Raw genomic sequence first — 24,627 nt, forward strand, 5'->3', positions numbered from 1 at the left:
AGAAGAGTACTTCCCTTTCTCTGTCTAAAAGGACTGTTAAATACTTTCCTCCCAAAAGGTTAGGCAAGGAAAGGTTGCTTGTCAACTTCTGTTTAGAACCTGTAAGTTCTCAATTTGATCCTTTGCAGGAAGTCTTTATTAATTCTAATGTAGAGTATGGTCTTGACAATTTCTATTCTTTTGAGTCCATTGGCATTAAAGAGAAACAGACCCCCCGGACATTGATGCTTTAGAAATTGATAGATTTAAACAGTGCATTTCCTTCAAGAATGGACACTACTATGTGAAGATCCCGTGGAAAAAGGATTTGGTGGACCTTGTTCCCTCTAATCTGAAGATTGCCTTGGCAGTGGCTCAAAGGGTTTATGACAAACTTGAGCAAAAGGGGGTTAGAGAGGAATATGAAGCTGTGTTTGACCAGCAAGAGGCCTTGGGTATTATTGAGCCAGTTACTAAAAGAGTCCCTGGACAAATCTTTATACCCCATAGACATGTGTTGAAGGATGATGATCTTGCCACTTCTAGAATAAGGCCAGTTTTCAATTGCTCTCTTAAAGTAGGAAAAGCTCCTTCCTTAAATGAAGCTGCATTCCTGGGAGTTGATTTAATGAACAACCTCCTCTCTCTCTTGTTGTATTTCAGAACCAATAATTATGTCATTTTGGCTGATGTTATGAAAGCCTTCTTGCAGATCCATTTGAAGGATGAGGCTGATCGTAACAGGTTCTGTTTCTTTAGGAGGATTAACAACCAGTATGTATCCTTCAGGTATAATACTATCATTTTTGGCTTCATTTGCTCTCCTTTCATTCTGAATTTCATTACCCAACACCATTTTTCTTTGCAGCCTGACACTCTAACTGCCTCCTTAATCAAAGATAAATTATATATAGACAATTTGGTCTACACTACCAATGAATTTTGTTCCCTCCCTGCTATGGTCGAGAAGATTAATGAGATCATGTTCAATGGAGGTTTACCTCTCAGGGAGTGGACATGCAACATGACTTTTATTCTTTCTGTTCTTGATCAAGAAGTAGTTTGCAATAAAGAGGAGGTAAAAGTGTTGAGATACATTTATAATAAGGATTATGATACTTTGAGAATCAAGGATGTTTCCCTTGACAAAGATGCCTCGACCAAAAGACAAGTTTTGTCTTCCTTGTCTTTTGTATTTGATCCTGTAGGGCTTTACTCTCCTGTGCTGTTGCATGGAAAAATCCTTATGAGAGAGATGTGCCAAAAGATGGTGGATTGGGATTGGAAATTAGATAGCGAGTTACTTGCTAGATGGAACAAGTTATGTGAAAATTTTAGGGAGGTTAATAACCTATCCTTTAAAAGGAAAACTTTCTGATCTGAATCTCCACTTAAATTATTTGTATTTGCTGATGCTTCCAAGGAAGCCTATGGATGTGCCATCTATGTAGGGCAAGAAAGAAGAGAACTAAATGAGTCTAATACCTCTCTTCTATTTGCCAAGGTCAAGGTGGCTCCTATTAAACAAAGATTTTTACCGTCTTTGGAGCTTATGGCAACTTTTCTCTCTTTGAAATGCCTCAGCACTATTTTTGAGGAAGGACTGGTGTCTGCCCCACTGGTTGAATCTGTGGTTCTTTTTGTTGATAGTTAAGTTGCTCTTTCTTGGATCCTAACCAACAAGGCTCCTAAGAAAAATATATTTGTTAATAATAGATTAAAAGAAATTTCCAATCTCTTGGAAACTTTCAAGGCCAAGTTCACACCTATTTCTTTTACTTATGTTCTTTCCGAACATAATATGGCTGATTTCCTAACTAAACCTTGTAGTGCTAAGGTGTTCAAGGAAAAAATCAATTGGTGGGTTTATGGACCTGAATGGTTGTTGTTGCCACCTCATACTTGGCCAAAGGGTCACTTGGGATGTATTCCCTCCTGTTTCAAGGGAGACATTGTCAATGCGGCTGTTGTGCAAGTTGATACTCCTTCTCTAATAGATGTCTCAAGGTTTTCTTCTTCCAGCAAACTTCTACATCACACTTTTTTTATTTCTATGGCTGTCTTTCTGTTCAAGAAGTCTAATACTGACCCTGTTAAGGCAGCATCTAATTATTTGATGAGTATTATGCAAAAGGATTCCTTTCCTGCTGAATTGGCTTATTTGTAGAACTCCAATACCAATGACATACCTCCTTTGGTAAGTCAAATGAACTTGTTCTTGGACAAGAATAGTTTGATAAGGTCCAATGGCAGAATTGACAAGAACATTGACCTCAAATATGAGGTCAATCCCCTTTCTTTGTCCAAATTTCATCATTTGACTAAAATCCTAATTTACTTTGCACATTGCCAAGTTATGAACATGGGACTACAAGCCACACTTGATTTCTTTCGTATGCATGGACTCTGGATCCTTAAGGCCAGGCAAGCTGTTTTAAGCATTTTGAAGGATTGTAGTTTGTAGGAAATACAATTCCCGTGCAGTTAATTATCCTTCTCTTTCCTCTTTACCTGCCTCTAGAGAGAATCTAAGTGTGCCCTTTGCCCATACTGGTGTGGATTACACGGGGCATTTATGGGTTAGAGACAGGAATGGAGAGAAGGTAAAGGCATATATACTAATATTTACTTGTTTCAATACTAGAGCAGTTCATGTAGAAGTTGTGGATACTATGTCCACTCCTGAGTTCATTTTGGCTTTTGTTAGGTTTGCTAAAAGATATGGAATTCCTTCTGCTGTTTATTCTGATAATGCTAAATCTTTCGTACAAGCGGGGAGTGTTATTGGACAACTTTTGTCATCTGAATTTGAAGAGAAGTTTAAAACTTCCCCTGTTCAGCATAGAACCATTCCTATTTATGCTGCTTGGTATGGTGCCACTTGGGAAAGGTTAATACAGACAGTGGAACAATGTTTGTATAAGGTATTGGGTAGGTCTGTTCCTTCCTTGGCAGAGATTACCACTCTTTTGTCTGATGTTCAAAATTTTTTGTTAAACCCGATGGAAACTCTATCAAAGTCAACATTAGACTTTTAATCCCTCTAGAGCTCCATGCTGAGTTGAGTTCCAATCTTGAGGATGAATCCCCTGGGGATCCTAATGTTCAGGCTAGAGAGTTGGAACCATTTGAAGAGGCCTCAAACTTAGAGGAGGTTAATTCTTTACAAGACGACTGTGTCACTCTGGAACCTACCTCTTTGAGGCCAACTCGTAAGACTGCGCCAGCCTCTTGAGACCTAGTAAGGTCTCTAGCACTCAAAAACTTGTTGTAAATTTTACTTGAAAGTGTTATATTTCTTAAACACTTTCTTTTTGTTGTCGGGGAGGCTGTAGTAATTATTGTTAGGGAATTGCATCGTTTACCTTAAGTTACAGTGATTTCCCTCAAGGCTTGTTTAATTTTGATTGAGGAACCTTTCCTGAAACTGCGAACCACACTATCGTAGCTTTAATCAAAATACAATTAAACTCCTCTCCCTCTTTATTTTATTAAACCTATGATGTAATTTTGGTTTATAAATCGGGAACTTTGAGAATTTGCTTAAAGTATAAGTTGTCCCGTGGCTTCGAAGCTTTTATGAATATGTAAGACTCCCTACCGAATGACACTGCTTTTCGTCAACTGAACGAGAGATCACCTTCAGCACTGGTACCAGACGCTTCTCTCAAGAAACCTCGGCTTAGGACTTTTACGGTTCTTATCGGAAGCCATTAAGCTTTCTCTTTAACTTCAGACCACCAATGTCTGAGCACAGAGACTAGTAAGTTCTCAGACTTTCCCGTGTGTAACTTTAAACCATAGATACAAGAAAGTCAAAGATCACTTTGACATGAGAGGCACACAAACACTTGCCACAGCCTCCACAAACACAGGCCACCCACTACACTACAGAACAGAACACCCACACATGTCAAAAAGCATCAAAACAATACTAAATACTTATATCACACACAAATACTCTCTTCTCTTCCTCCATAATCACCAGACACCAGCCTCCAGAAACATATCCATTATCATATCACTCACTGCTCTATCAACAAACTGAAAGATAAAACATTGATGCATGCCAGACCCCATGACTCTGAATCCTCTCTCTCCTGAGAGGACAGAGTCCACCTAACCAGGCTGCCGTGTGGCCACCATCCAGCCCTTCTAAGTTACCAGAAGAGGCTGGATGACCACATTACAGACCTGGGTGTAACATTTCACCCCAAACTATACAACACATAATGGAAAACTGTATTGTACACAATCATGCATGCCATCAGTACAATATACACACTATAAGGAATTTGTAGGGAAATCCTGTTCCAGCCGTGGCTTTCTTCAGGGAGATGGGATTGCTCTGCCAGTCTAGGGAACAACAACAACAACAGCAACTGGAAGGTCACCTGTCATTATATTTTACTATTTGATAAAGAAAGTCAGTAGCTTTTTCTTGTCTTTAATTTTGGCCACAAAGTGAGTACAGTAATGAAGAACAGTAATGAGTAAACATGCTACGACCTCAGTGTCAAAATTCTTTCTGACTATGTTGTGCCTGTTGGTCCCATGTCTGATACCTGCCATGAGAGCAGCACCCTTGGTGGAGTTAACGATAGTCACAATGACATGGCACAACTACGGTGACAGCAGTAGCCCTGGTGGTGATGGTTGTAATGATGTGCAACACAAGTACATATTGTAACCCAGCACAGCAGTGGGTAGGAGACAGGAATGACCCTTCATCCTTGAGAGGCTGGGATGAAAGGAAACAAGGATGGTGGATGGGAGTGGAGTGGGTAGGAATGTGCTTTGACCTGACTACCTCCCTTATGAGGGGGAAGAAACAAGTTTTATTTTTGAGCCTGTTCTGCAGACCAGATATAGGCCCCTTGAGGCTGCACCTCTGGCTGCAGGTGGAGGTCAGTGAGGGGCATTTGTATTTGGTGAAGCAATTAGTCTGGTCCTTCTTGTAGTAGCAGCATCTCTTAAAATAAGAACCACTCCATGATACCTCCTCAGCATATTTTCCTACAACCAAGAAAACAAAGACAACATATAAAAAGCACAAAATAAAACATCAACCACTTCAGTACGAGTCAAATTCTCACACGCAGCATTGGCTGCCATATATATGATTCACACAGAGAATGTGATCAAACCAGTTCACAGAATCTGGAGGTAACTCATGTACAACTACAAAAAATATATAATCAAGACGCCAATGCTGGTATCCTCATATACCCGCTCACACCTCATAACACCTACGTAGGCGTCATTGTACCGAAGTGGTTAAAACTAACAACTGATTGCACTAAATCCAGCCAAAATAGAACATCTCCACTCAGATACCAACAGCCTCCCCACAGAGCAGCACATGAAAATGATAGATATACAGTCCTATCCAAGATCCTTCAGTCCCTCCCATCACATAATACTATCACAGCCAACTGAATGCAACAAAAAACTAAACCAGCAACATAATACTCAAACAATTACAACCTACCACCTGTACCTCACACCTATAAAAAAAACACATACACACAGAAATCACAGAACAAGTATTCCAAGGTCAATCCCCAAATTCTGTATTCCATTTAACTCCCAATCAAGAAATCTTTCACATGACAAACGAGAACCACAATAGCATAACTATGTTCAGGCCCCCTCCCAGCATTGAAAATGTAGCAACAAAGAACAGTCCTAACCACAGAATCAAATTACCCCAGATGCAATCACCACATAGTAGACACAGAACACCTCATCCTGCACTGCCTTGCTCTCACCTTATCCAGACAACAGCATAATATCTCCTCATTGAATTACTTGTGGGCCCATCAGGTGGTCATTACTAGTTACCTAGGAGCTGTGGGACTCTTGGGTTAACAGATTGATTGAACCACTGTATTTGAGACTTAAGAGCATGTATATGTGTATTTACCCAATTGTAGTATACTTTGTTTTAGATTCATATCATTCAAGCTTGTGCTATATTTAGTCACCTCTTATACTTCTTTCTTACAGTGATAATAGGTCCTGTGCTGTCAATTCCTATTCATACATTTTATCTACAACGCCAGAAACTAATTTGGTCACTGCTCTTTGTATTCTTTCAATCTTGTTTATATTATCTATTTTATACAAAAACAACTCCACTGCTGTGTTTCAGTCTAGGGCAAGTCAAGAATTCTTTGATTTTTTCAATATTTCCTCATTTATGTAGTAGGAAGATACTTTTAAGTTATATCTATTTAAACCTATGCATTCATGTTTGTGCCAGTAGGTGAAGTCTATCCTTGAAGTAGTGACTGGGTACACATTACTAAAAAAAAATAGTGGGCATTTTCATGAGCTAAATCAAGTTGATCTTAATCCTACAGAATGAGGTGGGTAACTACCGAGAAGCCATTCAGTTGCAGTTTGAATACAGGCTGGCAAGTGAGGGTCCTTTTGAAGATGGGGAAGGGGGTCCAGATACCCTTAGGGATCAACCCACACCTCACACTCGAATTAAACGCCAGCTACCTTCTGGTGAGTACTAATGCAACACCTAAACTCAAAAAGGAAGTAAAATATCAGTACTTTAGGTGGTCATTGCATGGTTTCAGCAGGAAGGAGTGTAAGGAACATGTATTATAAGAGTAAATGAAAGGGTTTAGATATAAGGGAGTTTTTCTCTCCCATGCCTAACCACTTTGCTTTGCTGGTAATATATGATCAGGTGAATTAGGGGGATGGGAATACTGAAGGGAAATGAATTAAATGATGCAGATTATGAAGCCTTATATTTAAAAATAGACACATTAAGCCAATAGTTTTAATGTCAAGAAATCACATATACAAATATGAAGTAACTAGGTTTAAATGCTGTACTTATGTCAGGAGAGAGAGAAATAGAGAGATGGAAAAAAGAGAGAGAGAGCAATAGAGAGAGAGAGAGAGAGAGAGAGAGAGAGAGAGAGAGAGAGAGAGAGAGAGAGAGAGACAGACAGACAGACTTGTTTATACAGGAGGGTGCCTAGGAAGTAGATTGAGCTGGTCATGTGAGCACTTTGAAATGGCATATACTGATAAATCATCTAAATCTGTCTCAGAGTTCCCATCAGGAGGGTGAGATTATCCTGGCTTTAGCTATATCTAAATCTGTGAGGCAGGTAGTCCATTTGTCTGATGTCTTGTGGTCTTTCTCTGTTTCAGCTCAGAACTCCCACAACCTGCCACGTCTTGGTAAGCCTCTTACACTTCATCCTAGACCTTTTTACTACAGTTTTGTCAAACACTAGATAATTTTACTCAGCTGAGGTGCAGATCCCAAGCCTGAGTGAGGTCTCAATTGATGAACACCCTGCTCAGTCTGGGATTTCACCCTTCATGAATCTTAGTGATATCATTTGATATCTGTCAAAATAGAATGAAAGATAAGACCAGTTTGCAATGTATTCTATTAGCACTAAAGTTTATTTGTCAAAATGTGGTGTTGCCTTTCAAATAAAATGTACAATTCAACTTCTTCAGCCTGGCAGTGCTCTGTACAGACCAGTGCCAAATAACTGACTTCTTGTAGGATAATTTTACCAGTGGTGGGCAGCGATAAATTTTGAGATAAAGCGATAATGATAAAGCGATAAATTAGTCCTATAATGATAAAGCGATAAATTTCCAAGATACCTTAAAGCGATAAGCGATATATCCTGCAATAAATCCAAAAATACTCTATTTTTGCTACTTATGCATTTAAAAACCTCTTTTTTTACACATAAAACACCATATCTGTTTGCCGCATAAGAATGAGCCTGTAACCTCCCGCCATAACGGTTTTTCGTCTTCTACTTTATCGCTGGATTTATCGCGGGAAATTTGAAAGCGATAAATTTTTCTGGTTAAAGCCCACAACTGAATTTTACAGAGTTGAATAACTAGTTCCATCACTCTGTCCCACTTTGTCACCTTTCATAACTCACATGGGGAATATGATGTCAGAATTCTTTGCTCTCCCTATCACAGAGAACACAGGGAAAAAGAAAAAATATACTTAAGGGGGTTAACTCTCATTTCGGTGATTTGCTCGATCGGATTATGCATTTCTGGTCCTCCCAACCTTATTGTTTTATGTAAGACAATAGAAATTAAACACAATGTGCAAGGAAATGGGATGCATCTGTGGCAGAAATTTCATTGAAATCCATTAAGAAATTTTTACACAACAGACGATTTACTTGCAATTTTGAGTTATTTTTGAAATAACGTTTATTTTTCCAAAAGTATGAGGAGAATAATGATTTCCTTTGGTGTACAGTTAGTAGACATCCAGATGTACCTAAACTAGTATACTCATAATTATAAGTGAAAAAGAAAGTCAGCCTTACAGCAAATTATGAAAAAAAAAAATCACAACTTTAAAAAAAAATTCAAAAATATATATCAAGTAGGTTAAGAATGAATTTACTAGTTTTGTTAGATATAACTATCACGATCATTTTCCAACAAGAATTATCAAAATTGCTTATTTACACACGAAGTTATAGTTACTTTTGTGCGAAAAAACTAGTTTTGAGAAAATAGCATTTTTGTGTTTATATATTCACTACTCCATAAAAGTGCCTCCAAAGAGTATCAAATGCACATATCTACTTACATAATCCTTTGACCATTTCTGGGAAGTAAGCAGCAGATGTTCATTACATTTCTTTTGTACCCATGCCAGCTGAGAATCGTGACAATCCTAACCTTCCATATCCTTCACATAATGAATGGTACACATGCATTACAATCCCTTTGCTAAGGTGAGTATTCTTGCACTTCTCAGGTTCAGAATGAAGCAAAATACTTTGGCAACTATCACATCTGACATATCTAGTTATGGAGTAGTGAATTCATAAACAAGAAATGTATAAAACAGGATAGCACGTGGAGAAATGACGCACGCATACGCTGAACCCTTTTTCGATCGCACTGAGTGTGGTGACTGCTGCCTAACCTATTGTACAACAATATCAGAGTATAAAATTCTCAAAAACAAAAAAAAACTACAAAATACAAGGAAAACAAACCATAGCAAAGAAAGGGGCGTGGCTGACGGGCCCTTTAAACCCGCCATTACCTGAGAAGGGTGGCGTTATACATCTGGAAACCAGTCCCGCGGTGTTCAGGGACACCACACCAGTCCACACACGAAGTTTGACAAAATCGAATATTTTTCACCGAAATGAGAGGCAACCCCCTTAAAGAAGTGGTACAGGACAGTCTTGTGAATGAACAGCATAATAGAGGGACAGTTGCAGTACAGTAGAGTAGCATCATTCCTCTAGTACAGATTTTATTCTAACACAGACTAAATGATGTACGGCTCTAGTCTGTAGAGGTGCCCCAAAACAATTCTTAAAGCATTGGCTGCATGCTACTGTGCAATTGATACATACATACATACATACACCAAGGCTTTTTCCCCCTTACAAGGGAGGTAGCCAAAAAGGAAAAGGCATAAAATCATTTCCACCCATTCCATCCCTGAATACACTCCACACCCCTCCACCCTCCCTCTCATCTTAGCACCTCCTAGATGACGGGTCATCCCTGCACCTTGTCCACTGCCCTGGGTCAGAAGTAGTGTCGCAAGACACAGCACATCCACAGCAAGGCCGCTTCATTAAATCGGTGACCCCCCCTCTCCATCCCCACATTGTATAAAAGGAGAAAACGGGGAGAAATCCCTTCGGGCTGCATCAAATTTTGCTCACACATACTACCTCACCCCTATCCCCCTGCCCATTCCACCTCATGCAATCACAACATCATCCATATACAACCATTCTCCATTCACCCCTGTCTTCTGTCCTCTCCCGTCCTTCCTCAACAGACATTCCCCTCTTCCCCAAAGCCCTTTTCACCCCATCCATCCACCTCATCCTAGGACGTCCCCTCATGATACTGCACAATAACATTAAGTCTGTACCCCAGTAAAGGGAGGGAGGGTCACCATGTAAGTGAAGCAGCCCTACTATGGATGACCTGTGTCTTGCTGCATTGCCTCTGACCTGGGCAGTAGGCAGGAGACAGCTATGACCCTTCATCCATGAGGAGCTAAGATGAGAGGGAAACAAGGGTGGTGGATGGGAGTGGAATGGGGGGGAGGGGAGTGGGTGCATACCTTAGCTACCTCCCTTATAAAGAGGAAGAAACCCTTGGCATATAAGTCAATCAATCAGCCATCTTGAGTCCACTGCTGAACAAAGGCCTGTTTTGTAGCATTCTGTGACTCACACGACTGCACCAACCTCTGCCACATCACTCCTGGAAACTTCTCTGTCTCATCCCTCTACCTTCTGTCTGGTTTCCTTCTTCCACGCTTCCCATCTCTCAGCATCCACTCAGGAACAACTTGCCCCATTACTCATCAGTTGTTTGCACTAACTTACCTGTCCGATTCCACTTGCTCTCCCTCACCGCCTCCACAATATCTTTTACTCCAGTCTGCTCTCTCACCCAACTTGCTCTGTTTCAGTCTCTCAGCATTATTCCCACAATTGATCTCTCCATTCTCCTTTGTGCATTCCTTGTCTTTGTCTTCAATGCCTTTGTCAGTTTCCAAGTCAGGATTTTATTATAGTGACCAAACACTTTCCAACCAATTATTATAAGCATTTTTATTTCAATATCATGATCTTGGTCACTTTCACCACCTGGCTTAGATAATTATACTCTTCAAATTTTTCAAGATTCTCACCATCAATTATAATCTCTTTACTTTGAACTTTTGTGTTGAACATTATTTTGGTTTTACTCTTATTCATTTTCAAACCAACTTTGAGACTTTACCTGTTCAGATCACTCAGTATATTTTGCAAGTCTTCTGCTCTTTCTGAAATAAGAATAATGTCATCTGCAAATCTTAGGTTGTTCAAATATTCGCCATTAATCTTCAAACTTTTCTCCTCCCAACTCAACTTTCTGAAAATGTCTTCCAAGCAAGCTGTAAATAATTTGGGTGAAATTGTATTGTCTTGCTGTATTACTTTCTCGATCTTTATATTCTCTGTTTCTTTATGTAGTTGAATTGCAGCGGTACCTTTCGCATTAATTTTTTTCTAGGACCCTTACAATCTGTTTGTTTGCACCCTGCTTGCATAGTGAGTCAAAGGCTTTCTTGTAATCTACAAAAGCTAAACAAAGAGGTATATTGTATTCTGTCATTTTCTTAATTAGTTGGTTCCTCATCTGCAAATGGTACTCCAAAGCTACAAATTACTTAGTTATGAGAGGAACTATGCAGATTAAAAGGAGAGATGAAATAGAGTGAGTAGAACTAAATAAGCTTATTAACCAAAGATGGAGATCAGAGAAAAGAAAGAGAAACATGGATGAAATAGAGAAAACTATTTGGAAAGGTAAGAGTATTAAAGGGACTGAGCACAAGCATGCTTAGGAAGACAGCAAAAGATATATTTGAAAGATAGAAATGGAGAGATGATTAAATGCAGAGACAGAATGGTATATAGATAGCCAGATAATTTCATTCATTTGAGGGACAGATTTATGGTAGAGGGGATCTCACGCAATCCAGATCCTGTACAGGCCTGAGTCCAATTCTCAGTTGAATAAATATGCCTGATAGTAAGACTATATACATGTTAACAAGATTAAGGAATCACTTACAGATAATTTATTAGCTTCAAAGAAGGTAAACAAAGTTTCAATCATTTTGTCTCCATAGCCTGTTTTTCCTTGAAATATCTCAGGTTGACTTAGATCATGTTTGAAAAACTGAAGACAATCTACAACCACTGATAAGCATTTCCTAGTCTTCAACCTTATCTCATGCTTCTCCAAAGCATCTTTAGGTTTAAAGAGGCTAAGATATCATGTGATGTCTCCCAGTTCATTAACTTTTAAAACACTTGTGAGATGTCCTTAGATCTTATTTGCTTGAACTCAAGAGATCACACAACCCAAAGTAAGCCTCATCTAGAATATCTCTTCAGCTAACTTCTTTTGAAAGGTACATAACAAGCCAATATAACCAAAGGTGTGTTGTCACACTGTCCTTGTATTAATTTATTACAGAAAAATCTGTGGTGGATCCTGAAGCCCCAAGCTCAACCTTGGACCAACTTTCCTTTGTGACCGGGTGTGAAGATGATGGTAACCCATCTTGTGTCTCAGATTTGGTGGTGAATGCAACGCTCAAGTTCAAGTAAGGGAGTGGTTCCAATTTACTCTCTCAATTATTCACTATTCTCATTTTCTTTCCTGTACTCAGTTGCTGACTAATTTTTTTCCGCCTCAAGCAGAGGTGACCCTATCTTCGAAATTGGATCTTCCCAACCACTGATCCTGCAGGTGACTGTGAGTAACTTGGGTGAACCAGCCTTCTTGCCTAACCTGACAGTGGCTGTATTATCACCCCTTGACCTTGTGAATCCTACCTCCCACTTCTGCAATCGTCTTCAGGAAGATGACCTAGTTACCCTCATCTGTGACTTGCTGGGTCCAATTAAGAAAGACAAACCGGTCAGTAATCAAGTTGAAATGGGCATACAGTATTTGGTTCATAATAAGATTAGATAAAAAAAAATTGAAGGGCTTTCATTACACAGAAAGCACTACAGTGGCAAAGCATATGTTCAGACAACCTTTTGTTCCATGACAAAGTATGACAAAAAATAAATAGATGAATAAATAAATGAAAAGAAATAAAAAATAAACAAATAAATGAAATGAACATATATACAGACTAGTAATCAATTAAGGAAACCAAATGATTAATTAAATCTGTAAGTGGATCTTAACATTTCAACCTATGTTATGTCCTAAAACCTGTAGTAGTCTTGTCTACTCAATGCCTAATGGATACTAGTAACTGCTATTTGCCCAGGCTTTCCAACACAGAGGGTAATTGTCACTGTCATGATCTAGTAATTTTTACATCTGCTGGGTCATCATTACTAAAATATCTGAGTTCTTTATCATTGTGGAATTAAACAATACAGAACAATGGACAATAATAAAAGATAATTAGGAGGTTGTTGAATATTAGTAATACAGTCACCCCTCGTAATTCGGTAAGGATACGTTCTCAAAGCCCCCGTGAATTGCTAAAACCGCGAGTTTTTTTTTTTTTTTTTTTTTTTTAAAGAAAACCACAAACTCTACGGAATGTCACCACCAAAACTCGCACTCCTGATATTGTGAAATACAATATATTGTAAATCTGGAGCCAAAGTGAAGAAATACAATCATATTCAACCATTGAAATATGCAGGCAATGAAACAGGCTCAATACACATGTAATAAAACCTCTGGTGAATTTAATATTTTTATTCTAAAGTATCATATACTGTACACACAATAGTCAGCAGTGATGCCTGGCCCAGTACGCGCAGTCGACAGTCAACCGCGGCTAACGATTGGTTGATAGGCCATGCCCACTGCGTCGACACACTAGCACTCTGAGTGATACAATTGAACATAGGTTTTTTTGCTATTTTCGGACAAGCTATTGTTGACATTGGGGGGAAATTTGGTACTGATCAACAGGAAACTGATGAATGAACAGCTATAGAAAAAATAATTATTCTGCGATTATTCACCTTATAATTATTTACCTTGAAGAACATGTGTGAACCGAGTGGCGGGTCATGCCGCCCGCGGCCCATGCGGGCAGCATGAGCCACGGGATGCATTAGTGGCTTTCCAATGGGTCAAAATTGATCTTATCTCTCTTTTTTTTATATTGAAACCTGTGAGTAGTCAAAACCACAGTTAAAAAAACCTGCGAATAACGAGGGATGACTGTACATTACTTGAAGTGCAAACATATTATTGTTTTGAAAACAGTGATTGCTTCTCATTAACTCTTCTCTCTTTCAGGAGAAACTTGATATTGCCTTTGATATGTCTGCATTAAGTGATGACTCACCAGCATCACTGGAAGTCATTGTCAATGCCAAGAGTGACAGTGAAGTAGAGAAGAATATCGAAAATAACTTAAAGATGCTCAACCTTGACCTTCAGGCCAATGCAGACATTTGGTTGCACAGGTAGGTCATGAGCAGGTCTTGGTTGGTTCTGAGCACCTACATGGTCCTGGCCTGCAACAACTGTGGTTGTAGATTACTCATACATTATTAATCAGTCAGTTTGTGGCCCCAGCTCTTTCTTGCCGGAGACCTTAGACCCCCTAGGGAACTGGTTATGGCCACTGGTTCAGCCTGTAGATCATTCAGTAAAAAGATTTTGTAGAACTGTCTGAAGTGAGAGAGTGCAGAACTGTGTAAAGCATTGTATTTACCTAGTTGTATTTTACGGGAAGGGGAGCTATGCTTGTGGTGTCCCGTCTTCATATCTCATTTTATTTAAACTGTTCTTAAATTCATTAATTATTTTTGCACAGACCACTTTTTCGTCCTACTTGTTCCAGATATCTTTTACTCTGTGGGGAAAGCTGTTCTTTTTCAGGTCCCTTCTATAACTGTCTTTCTTGATTTTCTTTCCGTGTCCTCTTGTATTTCTACTATCCCATTTTATTAGATCTTCCCTATCAATAGTTTCTATGCCTTTCATGATTCTATAAATAGTTATCAAGTCTCCTCTCTCTCTTCTTTGTTCTAATGTCTGTAGTTCAAGTTTTGTTAGTCTCTCTTCATATGATAGTTCTGAGAGTGTTGGTACTAATTTTGTAATTGCTCTTTGTATTCTTTCAAGTTTTACTATACATTTTTTTGTACTTGGTGACCACATCGTCACTGCATATTCCAATCCTAGTCTTATCAAAGTAACTAGTATTTTCTTCACCATTCCTTCGTCCAGGTATGTAAAAGCCATTTTGATTGTTCTTATTAAATTATAAGTTTCTCCAAAAATTTTGTTTATATGTTTCTCAGGGGATATATTATTCATAATAATGACTCCTTCTCATTTTCTACTTTTTTATTTCTTCTCCTAATTTATATGATCCTACTATTCTTTTTTTGCTTCTTCCAAATTCCATTATACTACACTTCTTGATATTGAATTCCATCTCCCACTTCCTACTCCATTCCCATACTTTATTGAGATCATTCTGTAGTGACTCACAATCTTCTTCAGTGTTCACTTTTTTGCATCAGTTTTGCATCATCCGTGAGCAACCAGATGTTCGTGATGGGGGAAATATTAATTTTGATGGGAGAAATGTTAATGAGGCATTGAATGTCAATGAAGGACCAAATAATAATATAGAGCAAGGTGTTAATAAAAAACAAAATTATAATGTAAGACATGATATTGAAACTCAAAATGTGTCAAAAAGAAATAATCATGAGCTTCTAACCATGTACTTTAATGCTCGTAGTATCAGTAACAAATTTCAAGAAATACAGGCGTATGTCAGAAGCGAAAATCTCGATATAATAGGAATAACCGACACATGGTTAAAGGGTACAGAGTTTGAAGCTGAATTTAATATTGTGGGATTTAAACACTTTCATCAGGATAGAAACCACAAGAAAGGTGGGGGTGTTCTGTTGTACGTTAACAACAATGTCCATGCTTGTGTTTTAGAGAAAGTGAAACAAGATGCATATGATAGTTTGTGGGTTGAGTTAACCCAAACAGTTGGACCAAAAATGAATGTAGGTGTAATATATAGGCCAAAGACATTATCATTAGCAGACGACAAACTGTTATTTCAAGAACTGTCTAGTTTCTGCAACCGGGATTTATTGAAAATGGGTGATTTCAATTTTACTGACATTGATTGGATGACCCTTGAACATGTCCATATAGGTAGTTGCTTGATTGATTTTCTTGGTGACAATTACTTAATTCAGCATGTAAAAGAGCCCACAAGATATGGAAACTTACTCGATCTATTGATTACTAGCCGCAAAAGCATGTTAGCTGATGTAGAAGTTGGTGAAACTGTTGCAAATAGCGATCACAGCTTAGTTAGATTCAAACTCCTAAAAATGTTAGAATAGATACTTGTGTTTCTAAAATACCCGATTTCAGTAAAGCTCAGTTCATAGGACTACATCAGGAGCTTCAGCTTACAGATTGGGAGGCAAAATTAAGCAAAAGGCCTGTAGGTCAGATGTGGGAAATATTTCAAAATACGCTCACTAAGATGATTTATACTTACATTCCTTTTAAGGACAGATGTCCCCCAAATCAGGCTTGCCCAAAGTGGCTCAACAAAGAAACTGAAGAAAGTATTGCTAAAAAGAGACAGGCTCATAAGAAATATAAGTGCTCGGGTGCATCTAATGACTATGAAAGTTATGTATCAATGCAGAGAGATTTAAAAAAGACAATAAAAACAACAACAATATGAAATAAATATCGCTGATGTATCCAAAGAGAATCCCAAAGAATTCTATAGTTACATTAGAGATAAAAAGTTTGTTAGGAATTACATAGGTCCACTATTATCTGCTCACGGTCAACTTGAATATTCAAATGAAGGAATGTGTAATATTCTAAACAATTATTTTAGCTCGGTATTCGTAAACGAAACACCTCAAAGTGAACTCCAAACTGAAACATGTGAAAAGTCAAGGGTAAACATACTACAGTAAATATAACAAAAGAAAAAATTAAAAGGTGTATAGATAAACTCAAAGTTAATAAAACACCAGGGCCAGACGGTTGGCATCCAAGAATCTTTAAGGAAATTAAAAATTACATTGTTGTTCTATTAGAAATTATTTTCAAGAAATCCATCATATCCGGAGATGTCTCAAGAGAATGGAAGCTAGCTAACGTTACTCCCATATTCAAAAAAGTTGACAAAAAGAAAACAAATAACTATAGGCCTATAAGTTTGACTTCAATCGTAGGAAAAATAATGGAAACTATCATCAGAGATGCTATCGAACATCATTTAGAAAGTAACCATTTGATAAATGATAGCCAGCATGATTTCAGACGAGAACGTTCTTGCGTGAATAACTTTCTCGAATTCTACAACATAGTTATCTTGAGATATGACAAGAGAAACAATATAGATTATATATATCTAGACTTTGCTAAAGCTTTTGATATTGTCCCCCACGAAAGACTACTTACTAAATTAGCTTCATACAGAATAAGTGGTAGCCTATTAAGTTGGACTAGTAATTGGTTGAATGATAAAAAACAGAGAGTTGTTTTAAATGGAAAAACTTCTAGATGAAAAAATATTAAAAGTGGAGTTCTTCAGGATTCCGTTCTTGGGCCACTTCTATTCATAGTATATATAAATGATATGGACCATGGACTAAGATCTACTGTTTCCAAGTTTGCTGATGATACAGAACTGTGCAGAATGGCAAATGATCACTTAAACCAATTAGATATTCAAGAAGATTTAGATAAATTACAGCAATGGTCTGAAAAGTGGCTAATGAAATTTAACACAAGCAAATGCAAGGTAATGCACGTAGGTAAAAATATCAGTAAGTATGATTACAAGTTATTTGGAAATTTGTTAACAAAAGTGAATAGTGAAAAAGATCTCGGTGTAATTATCAGTAACGATCTCAAATCATCCAAGCAGTGTATTTCAGCCACTGAGAAAGCAAATAAGATTCTAGGACTGATTGCGCGATCTTTTGATTTCAAAAGTCCATCACTCATTAACAAGCTATATAAATCGTTAGTTCGTTCACATTTGGAATATGCTGTTTCCGTATGGTCACTGAATCTCATTAAAGACATTGACAGACTAGAAAAAGTACAACGGCGAGCCACCAAACTGATTACAAATATCAAAAATAAATCATGAAAATCAACTAAAACATATGAATTTGTTTTCCCTAAAAAAGCATAGACTCAGAGGTGACTTGATACAGGTCTTTAAAATTCTTAAGGGAATTGACAACATCAGAAGTGACAAAATTTTCACATTGAATGAGAATCAGACAAGAAACAATGGTCTCAAACTGTCCGGAAATAGATTCAATTTGGAAGTGGGTAGAAACAACTTTGCCAACCTTGTAGTTAATGAATGGAATAAACTTCCTGCACAGGTAGTGCAATGTAGTTCAGTTCGAAGCTTTAAGAATCATTTAGATAAACACCTAAGCAAGATGCTGTAAAGATTATAATTTATTTTATATTATTTGTTTTTGTTTTGTTATAATTTTTCTGATTCTCATTTATTATTAGTTATATGTGTCACCACTGTCAGACCTCTCCCTCTATTCTGTTAGTAGTCACTTAATTTCCCCTCACGTCTTTTCTTATAAGTTTTCCAGTAGTTTTCCAGTACTTTTAAGTAGTAGGCCCCATGCCTAGTTTCCTTTAGTCTCGCTAGTTTCCAAGTTCATTAGGCCCATGCCTAGTTCTTGTCATGTACTTCAAATCAGTCCTGGGGTAAAGAAATTGTACTTTTCTTCTTTCACTGTAATTTCACAGTCTTGTTACACTCAGGATCTCTCTCTCTCGTCTCCCACATCGTCTCCCGAGATCCCCGTATCCTACGCTAAGCTACCTTCGTCTGACGTCACTAATTTTTCTAATCCAATCTCCTCTGACTTCTCAAATAAATGTCACTCCTTATGGGCGTGACTTTGAATTCATGCACCAATAGTTTTTCCTCCTTCTCCACCTTGCTCCAATCCGGAAAGCCATTGCAATGCCACTAGCAATATCGTTTACCTCAGCATTAGTCAAACGAAGCTAACCTGCGCTTACAGAGTTTTGATTACATCATCGATTATAAAACATTCACCTCCGTCGGTGTTTACATAGACATAACGTCGCCTTCGATGTTATCAAACAACAGGCGAGCAGGTGTCAAGTCTGAATTGTTGACTCAGCATTCTAATGCCCTAGTGTTTCCCAAGCTCAATTCCATTCGTACAACTACCGGCCTCGTACATATGTCAATTTATTATTATTTACTATTTACCTGTTTGTTTATCATTTAACTATACCTATGCATTTATTAATGTATTTCATTTGTTATTTACATTATAGTTTTTATTTATCAATATATTGTTGTTATGATATTTTTTTCGCATCCGACCTAGATATGGACCAAAAGGTTTCCTGTCGGCATGCTCTACCTTTGTAATTCTTTGTAAAGAAGCTCATATAACTTTCAATTCTTTCATCCATATCATTAATATATATAGCAAACATTATTGGGGTCAGAACTGTTCCTTGTGGAACACCACTTATCACTTCATCCCAATTAGAGTGTTTGTCTCTTATCACCACTCCCATTTTTCTTTCATGCAAGAAGTCTTCCATCCACTTCAGTAGTTTGCACAATCAGCCCATCCATCTCTTTTAGTATCACATCTATTAGCCTTGAATAGAAACAGATTAAGTTTGTGACGCTTAATCGTCCTTGTCTAAATCCAAATTGTCTTGGATTTAGTACTTTGTTTTTTTTTTTCAAATGCTTTACCCAACTAGTTTTGATAATTCTTTCACAAATTTTAGCTATCATACTTGTAAGAGAGACTGGTCTATTGTTAGTAGGGTCTTCCTTGTTTCCCCCTTTATATACAGGTACTATATTTGCTCTTTTCCAATCTTCTGGAACTTTTCCCTCTTTCAATGAACTGTTTATTAGGCTACGTATTTTGTCTGTCAGTTCATTCATGCATTCTTTCAAAATCCAGTTTGCCATTTCATCCGGTCCATGCGGTTTTCTGACATCAAGATTACTCAAGTGTTTCATTATTTAATTTCTTGATACTTCTGTCTCTTTCATAGGGGGGAACTCTCTGCTCCCATTCGATATCTCTAGGTTGTATGTTCTCCCATGTAAACACCAATTTAAACTGCTTATTCATAATTTCTGCCATTTCTATTTTCTCTGTGTATTTGACTCCTCCTTGCCGTATTTTCTCTAATTCTTGTTTGCTTTTCAGTTTGTTGTTTACAAATATGTAAAATAATTTTGGTTGATCTTTAAATTTTATATGACATCTTTTTAGTATTTTATCTTTTCTTCTCTGCGCACTTGTACATATTCATTTCTATAACTAGTATATATTTTCCATTTTTCAGTTTTTTTTTTGTTTTGTCTTTTTTCCATTTTATCCAAGCTTTATCCCTTCTGTCTTTTAACTTCCTACATCTTTTGTTGTACCAGCACTTTACATATCCTTTTTCTTGTTTTTGTCTTGGCACATACTTTTCCACTCCCTCTTTATAAATTTTTGTCAAAATACTCAATTTCTCTTCTATTGTTGTTTCCTCCTTGTTTATTCTTTCCCAGTCAGCTTTTTGAAAGAATTCTTTCATTTTGTCAAAGTTTGTTTTTTCATACATCTCATTTGGTTCTAGTTCAACCAATATGTGGTCACTTTTACTTATTGGTGTTTTATATTCTATCTTGTCCACTATTTTGGGTTCTGATGTGATTATTAGATCCATTCTCGATGGTTCTTCCTCATTTCTATACCTAGTATTCTCTTGTATCCATTTTGACATAGTATGTTCAATAATTATCTAGTAGTATATTCAATAATCATCTAGTAGTTTATTTCCCCATCTCCACCCTTCACTGTCATCTCTTCCCAGCAGATTCCTTTACAATTAAAGTCACCCATTATAATTATTCGTCCTCCATCTTCCAATATCTTACTTAGTGATATCCTGGTGTCTTCTAACATATTTTTGTGTTCTCTCTCTTCTCTTGAAGCCGTTTTTGGAGGCATATAATTTACTACAAACTTCTGCTCTTCTTATCCTTGTCCTCCACTTCCTTCTTAATCATCTCAACACTAAACTATTCTTTCCATATATGACATTCCTCAAATTTATATCCTTCTTAGTCAGGAACATAACTCCACCCCCCACTCCACCCACCTCTTTGTTTCTAATCCAACTATTATATGCACCATGTCCTACACTGTTGGGTGGTAGTGGACCTTTCAATTTTGTCTCTACAATTCCCATTATGTCCAGTTCTTTTTCCTTAAGATAATCATTCAGTTTGTTTAAGCTTGTTATTAAGCCATCTATATTTGTGTAAGATACTTTTAATTTTCTGCTACTTCCATCATGTTTTCTGTTTCCCTTCCATTTTTCTCTACCATGAACCATTTCCTCACTTTAATATTCACTACTCTCCAATAGAATTTCTCTTTTTCTGTCTGTACTTTTCTCGTTTCTTTCCTTAGCTTCTAGTCTTTTTGCTTTTTCATCCTCTCCTTCCTCTTTATTCATTTCTCTTTTTATCCATACCTGTTTATAATGATCACTGTTTGCTAGCTTCCCTGTTTTTGCTAAGATATTCTCTGCTGTCGTTTGTGACCTGAATTTAACCTTAATTGGTCTGGTCTTATCAGTATTGTATATCCCAAGCCTAACATTTCCTCAATTTGTTTCCCTATTTCTGGTTCATCTTCTTGAACTACTTCTAATATGCTATTTACTTTTTTCTTTTCCTCCTTTATTTTTGTAGTCCTATTTAGATTATACTTCTCTTTCATCCCTGATATAATTATACATTTCTTTTATCTGCCAAGTCTCTTACTATATTCTCCTTCTCTATCATCACTTTAATAACTGTACCTTCAGTTTGTTCCTTCATCTGTTGTTTCACTATATCTCTAAATTCAATTTTATTATTCTCCTGAACTTTTTTCCAACCCCTTACTTCTTTTGTTATGGACTCTATTTTCTTTATCATTCCTCTTTAATTCCTCATTCTCTTCCTTTACTTCTCTTAATTGTTTTTTTTTTTTTCTACTTCATTAGTTAGATTTTGATTCTCTTTTCTTAGTTCTTTCAGTTTATCAACCTTCTTGGCAACTAGAGTTAATTGGTCAAACCTAACCTTCCATTCTTCATTCATTTTTTTTTTTTAGTTTCTCCTCTAGATTTACTAGTTGGGGGAGGTTGTCTCCTCCTCCCTATTTAAATCCATAAAAGCAGTTATCATCTCTTTCCATTGTGCTGCTATTATCTATATATCTGCTCTTCACACCTCTGCTTCCTTGTTGTTCGTCTGTATATTCTGCCCCCCCTCTGTTTACGCTTGTCCTAAGATCCTGGGCCCATTCGTCCCCTTCCTCATTTCCTTCAATTTTCCCCAGTAATCCCTCCCCTTCTCCTTTTTCTTCACCTTCCCACTACACCACAAGCTTTCCCCTTCTCTATTGATACAACACAGGTACTTCCTTGTCGTTGTGATCCTCGAAATTCTTGGATAACTCCGGAGCCCGAACTTCACTGCCACTTTGACCGACGTGTGTTCTGTGTCATATATGTAGTGATTACATCTTGAAAATTTGGTGTCTGTTGACAAGCCAATCTGTGCCACCCTTTTGTATGTCTGCATTATCAAAAGGCTACTAGTGATCCTAGAAAAGTGAAAAAGTATGCTAAGGTCCATTAGAATAGAAAGAAACAAGTGTGTTACTTGTATACAAAGAGAAAAGGGATAGAGGAAGCTACAAGGATCTCAAAGAAATTAGCTCATCAAGTAGTTCAGAATTGATACAAAGGAGTAAGAAAGGTGTGAGAGGAACAAGAAAAAAGTTAAGAAGGGGATGAAGTATGTTTACCAGGTGTTTGCTTTGAAGTGTGATATGTTTACTTTGAATATTCAGCTCACATATCAAAGGCCTGACAATATGATATTCAGCTCACATATCAAGGGCTTGACAATAAAAATCAACAACAAACATGTTGAAAACTATCACTAGCATAGAGTTTGGGAAACAAAAAGGAATCTTAATATAACCATCTATAAATTATTCATAAGAACCACCCAAGAATCTGGATCCACTACATAGTTCCCAACAATCAGTAACTTGTACATAAAGAATTTACAAAAACTGCAGCAAGATGCACCAAAACCACATATGTAGAACACCTACATTCAGAAATAAAAATCCTCTCAATAAAATATTACATAAAAATGACAGGAACAGAATTCTATGCCAGAACCTTAAAGAACACACACCCTTCACACTACATCTCAAAAGTACCACCAACAGAATGCATCAAAGAAACTACACCACCAGCATACTACTCAATAATTTACCACAACATACCACCCAAATCTCACAAGACATCCACAGAAGCATATTCAGACCCAGATAACTAAAAAATCTCTTCAAAAACGACTACCAAATTCAATACAAGAAATCTAGTCTATATCATTAAATATTTCTGATTGTGATGTATGAATATCAGATTATGATTGTATCTTCTTTAAGGTATGAAAATGTTTGATGTATGAGGGGGAATGGGTGGGGGATGGAGGATGAGGGAGTATGTATGAGAAATAAATTAACGCCGCCCGAAAGGATTTCTCCCCATCTTCTTTTCTGAATGAGGGGATGGAGATGGGGGGTCGCCAAATTAATGAAGCACCAGGAGGTGCCAAGATAAGAGGGAGGAAAGAGGGTGGAGGGGAGTGGATTGAGATAGGGGATGGAATGGGTGGGAGTGGGACTGGGAGTGGCTTCTACACCTTTGTCTTTTGGCTACCTCTGTTGTAAGGGGAAAAAAAGCCTTTAGTATATGTATGTAGGTAGGTGATGACCCTCATGGTGAGAGGTTATTAATGTGACATTTCCTTTGATCCCTTCAGTGTATCTGAGGAGGAGCAGGTGACATATTCTCGGCTGGATGCTGACACCATTAATACAACTGACCTGCTTACTACCACACACACCATCAGTGTAAGTAAATACATTCACTTGTGCAAATTGTCCTTCTCTGACATTCAGTTACACACCAGAAATCTACTGTAGTCTGTGTAAAACCAGAAATTTTAAATTAATATTATTTTCATTTAATTGCATTTCTAGAAGATTCTATAAACGAGATCACTAAGCATTATGGGTAAACGGTAGCTCCACCCATCCGTGATACCATTAGAACACATTTGGATCTAAATATAAACTAGGAACCTTAGATTTAGGAGAATGAGAAAAATTCCCAACCTCCATTTCAAGATGCCATTAGAGGGATAATTTAGGGGATTTATGAGATCTAGATATTCTATCAAGAAATGAGGTAAAGGAACCTTGAATGATAGTACAAAGAGGTAGTCAGTAGTTTTATACATAAATACGAACACATTCGCCAGCCATGTTCTGTATTTGTGCATGGCTTACTCAGTCTAAGCCCCAACCATTCCCCTAACAGGGAGAAATGGGTTGAAGGAGTGGAATCAAAGACATGTGATCATGATAAAAGTCGAAAACAGAGACATGAAAAGTGGAAAGGTTGTGGTGACTTATGTGCCCCCAAAAAACAGGCTCTTGGAAAAAGAATGAGCATTTAAAAATGAGAAGATACAAGGCATTCATTAAACGAGATACTAAAGGATGGAGGTAACCTGGTACTTATGGGGGATTTTAAATGCAAAGAAATCTGTTGGGAAGAGATGACAGTGAAGGGCGGAGAGGACCTATGGGGAAATGTATTACTGGCTATAACCAAGGAACATGCAATGACACAATGGGTCAATGAAAATACTAGATACAGAAGCAATGAAGAACCATCGAGACTGGATTTAATATTTACAACAGAACCTGAAATTGTAGATAAAATTGAATACAAAACACCATTTGGAAAGAGTGACCAGAAACTCATAGAGGCTGACCTAAAGGAAGAAATATATATAGAGAAAAATGAAAAGTACAGAAAAGGAAGATTGATGTACAACAAAACAGACTTTGGAAAACTAAAGAAATTCTTTCAAAATGCATATTGGGAAAATGTTTA

At 37.4% G+C, this 24,627-nt stretch overlaps 1 protein-coding gene across 2 annotated transcripts in view; it reads left to right on the top strand.

Moving 5' to 3' along the window:
- Nucleotides 1-24,627, top strand: part of LOC143029751 (integrin alpha-PS5-like) — a gene marked incomplete at its 3' end in the record, with an annotated part of 123,093 nt that overhangs the window by 83,719 nt on the left and 14,747 nt on the right. Inside the window, 6 exon segments of one of the 2 annotated variants that reach the window (XM_076192653.1) lie at nucleotides 6,345-6,495; nucleotides 7,162-7,191; nucleotides 12,025-12,154; nucleotides 12,249-12,471; nucleotides 13,831-14,000; nucleotides 23,486-23,576. In XM_076192653.1, the coding sequence (XP_076048768.1) occupies nucleotides 6,345-6,495; nucleotides 7,162-7,191; nucleotides 12,025-12,154; nucleotides 12,249-12,471; nucleotides 13,831-14,000; nucleotides 23,486-23,576 (795 nt within the window). 2 annotated transcript variants of the gene reach the window in all.

The sequence above is a fragment of the Oratosquilla oratoria genome, chromosome 11 (genome assembly GCF_046742065.1).
Source record: "Oratosquilla oratoria isolate Oo_2021 chromosome 11, ASM4674206v1, whole genome shotgun sequence".
In the NCBI taxonomy this organism is placed as follows: domain Eukaryota; kingdom Metazoa; phylum Arthropoda; class Malacostraca; order Stomatopoda; family Squillidae; genus Oratosquilla; species Oratosquilla oratoria.